The 11,287-nt window shown below is 42.9% G+C and overlaps 1 protein-coding gene across 1 annotated transcript; it reads left to right on the top strand.

Moving 5' to 3' along the window:
• The first annotated feature begins 982 nt into the window (after positions 1-982).
• On the top strand, positions 983-9,530 carry LOC106571104 (actin, alpha cardiac muscle). Its single transcript, XM_014143781.2, has 8 exons — positions 983-1,208; positions 4,352-4,505; positions 4,738-4,866; positions 5,240-5,435; positions 6,336-6,497; positions 7,401-7,592; positions 8,440-8,621; positions 9,276-9,530. The coding sequence occupies exons 2-8, from the start codon at positions 4,377-4,379 to the stop codon at positions 9,417-9,419; spliced, it is 1,134 nt and encodes a 377-aa protein (XP_013999256.1). The 5' UTR covers positions 983-1,208; positions 4,352-4,376; the 3' UTR covers positions 9,420-9,530.
• Positions 9,531-11,287: the final 1,757 nt, after the last annotated feature.

Genomic DNA, 11,287 nt, shown 5'->3' with positions numbered 1-11,287 from the left:
CTACCCCACCACAGGCCCTACCCCACCACAGGCCCTACCCCACCACAGGCCCTACCCCACCACAGGCCCTACCCTACCACAGGCCCTATCAGCAGACCCCCTAGGAGGTCTAAAGTTACACCCCCACATCATCTACCCTCTCTGACAGACACCCCATATCTCAGCTTAGTCATTATAACGTGACTGTATCTCGGTCATGGATAGGAGGATAGTTTCAGTGAATGGAGATGAAATTTCAAGCTTCAAGTTTCAGTTATGCTATGTAAATAAAATACAGTGTCTGTGTTAAGTTGTGACTTCAACATTTCACTCCGTGTTGGGATGAGATGACAGCCAGTAAGGAGTCAGTCATGATTGATGTGAATAAATAATGGTTTGCTTGTCTGTTATGAGCCAAAAGGTGTGGGATAGGGTAAACAAATCATGCCATTCATCAACATGATAACAGACCTGACGGATAAATAAGCTTCTGTCACATTCAGTGACAACACTTGTAGGCTATTTGAGATACATTCATACACAAAATAAAAATATCAACACTCTCAATGTATGCTTTAGTCATTTATAATCATTATCAATATGCAAATGAATATGCAAATTATGTAAAAACATGGCGATTAATTGTGTGTCCTCCATTCTTTTCACTTAATTTTCTCTCCTTTATAACACAATAACAAACAGGGTCAAATCTGATACAACAGTAAATTATTTTAGCTCCACCAATAGGAAGGGCCATAAATTCCTTGACAGTTTTAATGTATCTGAATACGGTCATGAATGGTCTGAGCTAATCACAGGTCTTCAAAGGTCAGTCTGTTAACACCTACTTCATCATGACACAACTATAATCAACCATAACACTATAATGGGAAAAAATCTAGAAATAATCCCTTTCAGTTCACTCTGCCAACCAATTGTTATTTTTGTACCAGCCAGCCAGTCAGGGGGCGGGACTAGAACCCTCCGTCTCCTAGGTAACAACACTCAGTTTTAGATGGCGTTCCGTCACAAAGAAGGCCCTGAGTGACACAGGATAGACTTTCTAGTGAACCGTTTATCTAGCAGCTCTTATTTGGGCTTCTGTGAACTCCTGGTCCCGCCCACAGGCCCCAGGCCCCCGGCCCCGGGACAAAGGGGGAATATTTAAGGGACACCTTTCACCCTCACCCTTTGTCCCAGTGGAAACTCCAGTCTTGGCGTACAACTTGGTGAGTGTCTTCCTTCTGTTATTGTTCCTGTTCCAGTACGGATCGGTAACACTGTTTCTCTATTGGACTCAGTACTGTCTATAACACTGTTTCTCTATTGGACTCAGTACTGTCTATAACACTGTTTCTCTATTGGACTCAGTACTGTCTATAACACTGTTTCTCTATTGGACTCAGTACTGTCTATAACACTGTTTCTCTATTGGACTCAGTACTGTCTATAACACTGTTTCTCTATTGGACTCAGTACTGTCTATAACACTGTTTCTCTATTGGACTCAGTACTGCCCTGTGCTTGTAGAAGATGTATTTCACTATTGGACTACCACTACTTCAGAGAGACGACAGAGAGAGGGGAGAGGAGGATGGCTAGATGACTTGGTGGTGTTAGGAAGGATTCACACTTTTGTGAGCTACTCTTGGGAAGCATGGTGCCGCTGTGTTGTTGTGGTTTTGGAAAGGGAAGAAGGATGTTGGTTTATCAGCCGGGAGCTGCTGCTGTGGTTGAAAGAGAGAGCACATCACCACATGTAGAGTTAATTCCTACAACGGATGTCTGTCTACTTCTAATTGGCTGTGAGAGAATGATGTTTTGAGGTTGTTGAGAGAAGGAATAAAGGGTGGAGAAAGAAAGAGAGCTGAAAGGAGCTGAATGGGGAGACAGGAAGACAGTGCATGTAGTTCAGCAGTCTGCAGCAGCTAGGCTTGTTGTCATTGATTGACAGGCCATGCTGGTGGCAACACGTGTGAACATTGATCTGTGGCTCTGGTGGATTGACCAGGGGGTCAGACAGACGAACAGATCGCCCGCTGTGGAGCGCCAGGCCTCCAGACTTCTGACCACTGGACACATCTACCAATGAAGGGAGCTGTCATGCCAGGGCTGGCTGGCCGGTTGGCTGGATGGATGGTTGGTTGGCTGGTTGGTTGGTTGGTTGGCTGGTTGGTTGGTTGGCTGGCTGGCAGGGAAGGAGGGATGAAGCGATGGAAAGATACAGCAAGAGGATAATGGATTGAGGAATAGAGGGATAGAGGGAGAGGGGGATGTAATGGAAAGATGGACTGGAGGGACAGAAACACATGCTCTGAAGGGAGCTGTCAGACCAAGGCTGGCTGAAGAGAGGGATGGAGAGGGACAGTAACTGGAGTATGGAGGGATAGATAGAGGAAAGCAGGGAGGGATAGATGGACAGTAACAGGAGTATGGAGGGATAGATAGATTAAGAGGAGGTTGGGTGGAGGAATAGAGGGACAGTAACACATGCTCTCCAGCTCCCCTACAAAGCATACAGGAGTTACTATTGTGCCGACAGTTACTTGGCCACCACTGTTACTTGTCAACAGACAAGCTACTTCAGCTGTGACATAGCTCTGTTAGAGATAGGGGAGGAGGAGGAGAGAGGGGCGGATGAGGAGAGAGGGGAGGATGAGGAGAGAGGGGAGAAGGTAGTGTTCCGTGTGGCTGCTGTTTGGAATGACAAGGGCCATGGTTAAGAATAGAGACAGTAGTGTGGGGGGGCTCTACTATGTCCCTGTTTGGCTTTACAGGGCAGCTCTGACAAAGAGGGAGAAGATTTGTTATCAGTGGTCAGTAAGAGTACTAGGTTATTTCAATAACACTTTTGAAAAGTTATTTCTAGGAACATTTCAATTTATTTGCACTTTAAAATACTGAAATTACGACAACATATAAAAAACTATATCATGGCACATTAGGCATTATATTAAACAATAATGATAACATATTAATTCACCAGTCACCTCCTTGGAGGATGTCTTTAACGTAACTGATTCCTAAATGTACTGTACAGTGCCTTCGGAAAGTGTTCAGACCCTTTGTCATTTTCCACATTTTGTTACGTTAGAGTCTTATTCTAAAACGGATTCAATCATTTTTTTCACGTCAACAGTGAAGAGGCGACTCTGGGATGCTGGCCTTCTAGCCAGAGTTCCTCTGTTCAGTGTCTGTGTTCTTTTGCCCATCTTAATATTTTATTTTAATTGGCCAGTCTGAGATATGGCTTTTTCTTTGCAACTCTGCCTAGAAGGCCAGCATCCCGGAGTCGCCTTTTCACTGTTGACGTTGAGACTGGTGTTTTGCAGGTACTATTTAATGAAGCTGCCAGTTGAGGACTTGTGAGGCGTCTGTTTCTCAAACTAGACACTCTAATGTACTTGTCCTCTTGCTCAGTTGTGCACCGGGGCCTCCCACTCCTCTTTCTATTCTGGTTAGAGCCAGTTTACTCAGTTATCTGAAGGGGAGTAGTACACAGCGTTGTACGAGATCTTCAGTTTCTTGGCAATTTCTCGCATGGAATAGCCTTATTTCTCAGAACAAGAATAGACTGACGAGTTTCAGAAGAAAGGCTTTGCTTCTGGCCATTTTGAGCCTGTAATTGAACCCACAAATGTTGATGCTCCAGATACTCAACTAGTCTAAAGAAGGCCAGTTTTATTTCTACTTTAATCAGAACAACAGTTTTCAGCTGTGCTAACATAATTGCAAAAGGGTTTTCTAATGATCAATTAGCCTTTTAAAAATGATAAACTTGGATTAGCTAACACAATGTGCCATTGGAACACGAGCTGATAATGGGCCTCTGTATGCCTATGTAGATATTCCATAAAAAAACAGCCGTTTCCATCTACAATAGTCATTTACAACATTAACAATGTCTACACTGTATTTCTGATCAATTTGATGTTATTTTAATGGACAAAAAAATGAGCTTTTCTTTCATAAACAAGGACATTTCTAAGTGACCCCAAACTTTTGAACGGTAGTGTATGTAAATGTGATACTTCAGTTTTAAATTTTATAAATTAGCAAACATTTCTAAAAACCTGTTTTTGCTTTGTCATTATCGGATATTGTGTGTAGGTTGATGAGGAAAATACAATTTAATACATTTTAGAATAAGGCTGTAATGTAACAATCTGGAAAACTTATAGGTGTCTGAATACTTCCCGAAGGCACTGTAGCAATAGTGCATAAATGTAACTGTTAATGCAGTGGTAGCCTCAACTAATGTACATGGTGTTTTCTATAGATAGATAAACTTGGGTAAATACTGTATCTATGTACATCACAGTGTTAACGTGCTCAGACAGAGCTCTTACCAACGTGTCTCTCCTCCTAACAGAAGGCCATCTGAATCAAGACCAATCATGTGTGACGACGACGAGACTACCGCCCTCGTGTGCGACAACGGCTCTGGCCTCGTCAAGGCTGGGTTCGCCGGTGATGATGCTCCCCGCGCTGTGTTCCCATCAATCGTTGGACGTCCCCGTCACCAGGTATGCTAAAAAAACGGATAGCCGTTGGCCGTTACTAACTGATTTGTTTGTTTACTTAGGTCATGACGTTAAAGATACTAGACTATATTTAGATAATGTAGTGCAGTTTACGTTTGTAGCGTTGCGTTGGTAATGAGACCCACATCTAGCCATGCGTAAAAGTTTGCGTAAAGTTCAATTAATGTGTTGTGCGTATTGTGAACTCTCCTGACCGTGTTTGATCTCTATACAGGGCGTGATGGTGGGTATGGGACAGAAGGACAGCTATGTGGGAGACGAGGCTCAGAGCAAGAGAGGTATCCTGACTCTGAAGTACCCCATCGAGCACGGCATCATCACCAACTGGGACGACATGGAGAAGGTGGGTCCCAGAGACAAGACGCTACTAGAGATATTAGACATTTGTGAATGATCGTAAGATGATAAAAGCAGAACTTCATATCTCAAGATACACATATACTTAGAGACAAGAAGCTAATGACACTTGGGATACTATCCAATATGATGCAAATAGCCTTATGAAACTTAAGATATGACGATATTTCAACACACATAACACATCCATATTAAAAATGTATAAAACAAAAAAAAAGGAATATAGGAAATATTTTATGGCTACATTATGCAAAACAACATGACTTCCAATGGGACAGCGAAATCTTTTTCTATCTCACAATGTGTTCTGTTCTCCAGAACTTCTCTGACCATCTCTCTCCTCCTTCTTCTTCCATCAGATCTGGCACCACACCTTTTACAACGAGCTGCGCGTGGCCCCTGAGGAGCACCCCACCCTGCTCACTGAGGCCCCCCTGAACCCCAAGGCCAACAGGGAGAAGATGACCCAGATCATGTTCGAGACCTTCAACGTCCCCGCCATGTATGTCGCCATCCAGGCCGTGCTGTCCCTGTACGCCTCCGGTCGTACCACCGGTGAGATTCCACAGGACACCCGACTATCACATTGCATACCACAATACCATATACACAATAAATACTATACCACAATACCATATACACAATAAATACCATACCACAATACCATATACACAATAAACACCATACCACAATACCATATACACAATAAATACCATACCACAATACCATATACACAATAAATACCATACCACAATACCATATACACAATAAATACCATACCACAATACCATATGCACAATAAATACCATACCACAATACCATATACACAATAAACACCATACCACAATACCATATACACAATAAATACCATACCACAATACCATATACACAATAAATACCATACCACAATACCATATACACAATAAATACCATACCACAATACCATATACACAATAAATACCATACCACAATACCATATACACAATAAATACCATACCACAATACCATATACACAATAAACAAATGGTATAATGCTACAGGCACAATATTTTCTACTCCTATGACGACATGGTTTGACATTAATAAGTGCTGTTTACATTACTCACATAATGTTCTTTAGACCAAGTCTGGGCAACTCCAGTCCATTGGGGGCCTGATTGGTGTCACACTTTTCCCCCATACCCTAACAAACACAGCTGATTTAAACTGATTGCATTCTAAACTGAAGATCATGATTAGGTGATTATTGGAGTCAGGTGTGTTAGCTGGGGACTGGGGCAAAAGTGTGACACCAATCAGGCCCCCAATGGACTGGAGTTGCCCAGGCCTGATTTAGACACTTTAAGGGTAGTGATCCATTGCAGTCTCACAAGACATCCAACCACAAGCTATACGTGAAAAGCAGCAGGTCTGTGTCCACCTCCTTCCTCATCTGATAATCCATCCTCTCCTCAGGTATTGTGCTGGACTCTGGTGATGGTGTGACCCACAACGTACCCATCTATGAGGGTTATGCTCTGCCCCATGCCATCATGCGTCTGGATCTGGCCGGTCGCGACCTCACTGACTACCTGATGAAGATCCTGACTGAGCGCGGCTACTCCTTTGTGACCACCGGTAAGATGGCCACCAAGAACCAAGATTTCTATAGACAGGATCACATTATACAGAGACAAGTTGAGAGAACATGATCTTGGTAAGATAAAGTATAAGCCTATCTATGATATGTTATTTAGTATACTAGGATTCAACCAACATCAAGATAAGCCTATCTATAATATGTTATTTATTATAAACTGGGTGGTTCGAGCACTGAATGCTGATTGACTGACAGCCATGGTATATCAGACCGTATACCACAGGTATGACAAAACATTTATTTTTACTACTCTAATTACGTTGGTAAGCAGTTTATAATAGCAATAAGGCACCTCGGAGGTTTGTGGTATATGGCCAATATACCATGGCTAATGGCTGCATCCAGGCACTCCACGTTGCGTCGTGGTTAAGAACAGCCCTTAGCCGTGGTATACAGTGCCTTGCAAAAGTATTCATCCCGCTTGGCGTTTTCTCCTATTTTGTTGTATTACAACCAGTAATTTAAATAGATTTTTATTTGGTTTTAAAAAATTAAAAAAAACGGAAAAGTGGTGCGTGTATATGTATTCACCCCTTTGCTATGAAGCCCCTAAATAAGATCTGCTGCAACCAATTACCTTCAGAAGTCTATGAGGCTCAATGTAGCGTCTCAGGCTCTATGTAGCGTCTATGAGGCTCTATGTAGTGTCTCAGGCTCTATGTAGCGTCTCAGGCTCTATGTAGCGTCTATGAGGCTCTATGTAGCATCTTTGAGGCTCTATGTAGCGTCTTTGAGGCTCTATGTAGCGTCTTTGAGGCTCTATGTAGCGTCTTTGAGGCTCTATGTACTCGTCTATGAGGCTCTATGTAGCGTATATGAGGCTCTATGTAGCATCTAACGTTGGACTTGATTCACCAACACCCTGAATCTCCCCACTACAGCCGAGCGTGAGATCGTGCGGGACATCAAGGAGAAGCTGTGCTACGTGGCCCTGGACTTTGAGAATGAGATGGCCACCGCTGCCTCCTCCTCCTCCCTGGAGAAGAGCTACGAGCTGCCCGACGGTCAGGTCATCACCATTGGTAACGAGCGTTTCCGTTGCCCAGAGACTCTCTTCCAGCCTTCCTTCATTGGTGCGTATCTCTCGCTCTCTCTCAATTCAATTTCAATGTAATTTAAGGGGCTTTATTGGCATGGGAAACATATGTTAACATTGCCAAAGCAAGTGAAATAGATAATAAACAAAAGTGAAATAAACAATACAAATGTAACAGTAAACATTACAGTAACAAAAGTTCCAAAATAATGAAGACATTTCAAATGTCATATTATGTCTATATACAGTGTTGTAATGATGTGCAAATAGTTAAAGTACGAAAGGGAAAATAAATAAACATAAATATGGGTTGTATTTACAATGTGGGTTGTATTTACAATGGTGTTTGTTCTTCACTGGTTGCCCTTTTCTTGTGGCAACAGGTCACAAATCCATCTTATGGGAGTTTATCAAAATTGGATTTGTTTTCAAATGCTTTTTCTCTCTCTCTCTCACTGTATCTCTGGTTTCTCTACAGTAGACCATGTTCACCTTACCATGTATCTCTTCACACACTTACTTTCAGATTTGACTCCATGTTGCCATACATCACGTGGCAAACTCATTCCACGGAGGGAAGAGTGTCTGTGGGTTTTCAATCCCTCCCTTTTATTTGATTGATGAATTAAGGTCTAATTAGTAAGGAACAGGAAAGACCAAAAACTTGCAGACACTAGGCCCTCCCTGCCATACATGTCACAACACTGTCCTTTAGTGTCCAATGGACATTGCCATTCTGTTACTGTTAGATTCCACACACATAGCCATTTAATGTAAGCATCATTTATCTATTCCTTACATGTCTAACTCCTGTTGGTCACCTACGTCCTGTCTGTGGAGGTGTCGTTGCTCACCAAGTGTCTCTTCTCATCTCACCTGCTCAGGTATGGAGTCCGCTGGTATCCATGAGACCGCCTACAACAGCATCATGAAGTGTGACATTGACATCCGTAAGGACCTGTACGCCAACAATGTCCTGTCCGGCGGTACCACCATGTACCCTGGTATTGCTGACCGTATGCAGAAGGAGATCACCGCTCTGGCCCCCAGCACTATGAAGATCAAGGTGGGGGAACATTTCTATTCAACACAGGAGGAACTAGGTTCCAATGTCCACCAGGGTTGGAGTCAATTCCATTTCAATTCTCTCCTATGCTTTTCACTTAGGAAAATTAGGATTTGATATTGGAATTTGGTGTATTTTCTGAATTGAAATGGAATTGACCCCAACCCTGATGTCCACATTAGTGTACTAATGAATGAAGCCATGTCTTGGACGTGTATTCTATGTGGTATGGTAGTATGGACATTGGAACATTGACTATTTCCAACAATGTCAGAGCCGTGGATAGGCTGTAGGTTTACAGGAGTTGCCCCACTATCCTCCATGTTCAGCCAACTATCCTTTACTTTAAATAACAAACCATGTTTGCCTAATACTGTACACACACAACGCTGGTTGAAATCAGCAACACTCTCTGTCCACTGTGCTAGAGAGCACATAAGACTTCTGAAGAGTTCTTAACCAACCCTCTTTCCATACACTTCACTACAATAACATGCTAAATTGCATTTTGACTAGAATGGCTAACTCTGTATACCCACAGCTCTGATTTAAATAAGCAACACTTGTGCACTGAGCAGCAAAGAACCTTAGCCTCTGAGTTCTTAACCAACCCTCCACATCTCCTCCACCTCCTCCTCTCTTCTCCTCCTCTAGATCATCGCTCCCCCCGAGCGTAAGTACTCTGTGTGGATCGGCGGCTCCATCCTGGCCTCTCTCTCCACCTTCCAGCAGATGTGGATCAGTAAGCAGGAGTACGACGAGGCCGGCCCTTCCATCGTCCACAGGAAGTGCTTCTAAACATCCCATCTCCCCACACCTCCTCCATACACATACACCCTCCTTCTGTTGTCTGCCTTTGTACTGTATATACATGTTCTGTTGTAATAAAATAGTTGCTTGTAACAATAAGCATTGTTGTTGGATGTCTGTTCGGTTTGAGGGAACACATTCAGAATACATAAAATAGTGTTGTCTGATCTTCATTATAATTTGACTATCTGGGCCCTGAGGCTGTGTTTACACAGACCGCCCTCTTCAGACTCCCCCTCCCCACTCCGACCCCCCCATTGGTCTTTTGACCAATCAGATCAGCCCTTTTACCAACAATTGGGCTGCCTTTGTAAACACAGCCTAAGTAACATGAACTGTTGTAAATAATCAATCAACCACATGAGGAATCATAAGCATTTCTACCAAAACAAGATGACAGTAAAAGTGTGCCCATAGATTTCAACGATTCCAACCCTAGAAAACAAACCCACCGTGACCCATTCCTGAAAGTTAGGCCACAACCTTCTTGCATCCCAGCACATCCATGCCCTTTTCATCAAGCCTCTGACAAGCAGTAACCCTTCATTTAGCCAGTTTACCTCATCTGAAATAATAGTCGGGGGCCGGTTTCCCCAAAAAAACATCTTAAGGATAAATTCATCGTTGGAGCCATTAGGATCCATTGGTTCTAAGATTAACTTAGCCTTAATATGCTTTTGAGAAAACAGGCCCAGGTTGGCTTGTATTTGACGGAACTACTTTGTTTTTGAACGTGATACTACAACGCCACCCTCAGTCTGACGGATGTATTGCATCTGCCAGAGAGGCGCTTAATTAAATGGTGTGTTTTCAAAGTGCTACAGGTGATTCTGATGGCAATAATTAAATAGCAGGAACAACTAGCGACTTCTCAGAATCGGCAGCAATTGTGTTAAAATAGTTTGCCTGGCATTTACTGGTCAATGACATTTAGGAAGACTGCTTCGTTTTCACCTGAAAAAAAAAAAGTGACAGAAATATTAAGATTTCAGATCGAGCCGAACCACTTCACTATGCCTATGTTTTGCAACGTCTTCGTGTGGTTCATGGGATAAAACTGGTGAAAACGGGTGTTTGGAGAGCCGCTGGAGAGTTTGCCACAGTGCTACATAGCTGAGTATGGGCTGCTACCCTGGTAAGAACACACCGGTTACAATTTCAATAGACCTCCAATACCTGATTTTATTTATTTTATTATTATTTATTTTTTAAGTGACAAATGATTCATATCCATTTCAATGTGGATTCTTGTGAACACCAACACGCTGGTACTAATGGCCTGTTCAGAAACTCTGGCTCTGTTGTTCGTCTGAGGACCGTAAGTGGTGTGAGTTTAACCATAGGTTCTGTGGTGTAAAATGCATGGGTCGTGGTAGCCCAAGATGTGCTCTTACGGAGCCCGTTACGCTTTAAGGTCCAACGACGTCATGTTATTTATTTTCAGAGGTAGACTGGCTCTGGCAGCCAGAACAGCCAAATATTCCATCTAAGTGTGACTCGTTTCTCAATTGCGATACGGTTCTAGAAATAAAGCCCTTTCATATCACATCAAAACAATCACACATGTGTCAAAGTTGCGTCAATTCGTTTCTGGTATCAGAACAAAATAGTCAGCACATAGTAACTTCTGATTTATTTGTACTTTAATTAACGTGTATGGTAAATATGTCGTTCGTATACGGTCTCTCTGTGACACCTCGCAGGGCAGACAGAAGAGAGCGACACATCCTATTGTTCTCTCTTATATACTCTGACAGTGATAGTTCCCGCTCAATGCTGGCCTGTCAGAGGGAGGAGGAGCGTGGTTTAAACTTGCTCCTCCTATCGTCGGCGTGCAGGCTGGTCCCAGCCTCGTG

The sequence above is a fragment of the Salmo salar genome, chromosome ssa15 (genome assembly GCF_905237065.1).
Source record: "Salmo salar chromosome ssa15, Ssal_v3.1, whole genome shotgun sequence".
NCBI lineage: Eukaryota > Metazoa > Chordata > Actinopteri > Salmoniformes > Salmonidae > Salmo > Salmo salar.
The sequence above is the reverse complement of the archived record's forward strand: the minus strand, read 5'-3'. Positions and strand labels throughout refer to the sequence as shown.

Bases quoted from the DNA above. Each gene is read 5' to 3' on its own strand.
- LOC106571104 (XM_014143781.2), top strand. From the start codon at position 4,377: ATGTGTGACGACGACGAGACTACCGCCCTCGTGTGCGACAACGGCTCT. The intron at 4,867-5,239 runs GTGGGTCCCAGA...TTCTTCCATCAG, and splicing joins ACTGGGACGACATGGAGAAG to ATCTGGCACCACACCTTTTA. The intron at 7,593-8,439 runs GTGCGTATCTCT...TCACCTGCTCAG, and splicing joins CTTCCAGCCTTCCTTCATTG to GTATGGAGTCCGCTGGTATC.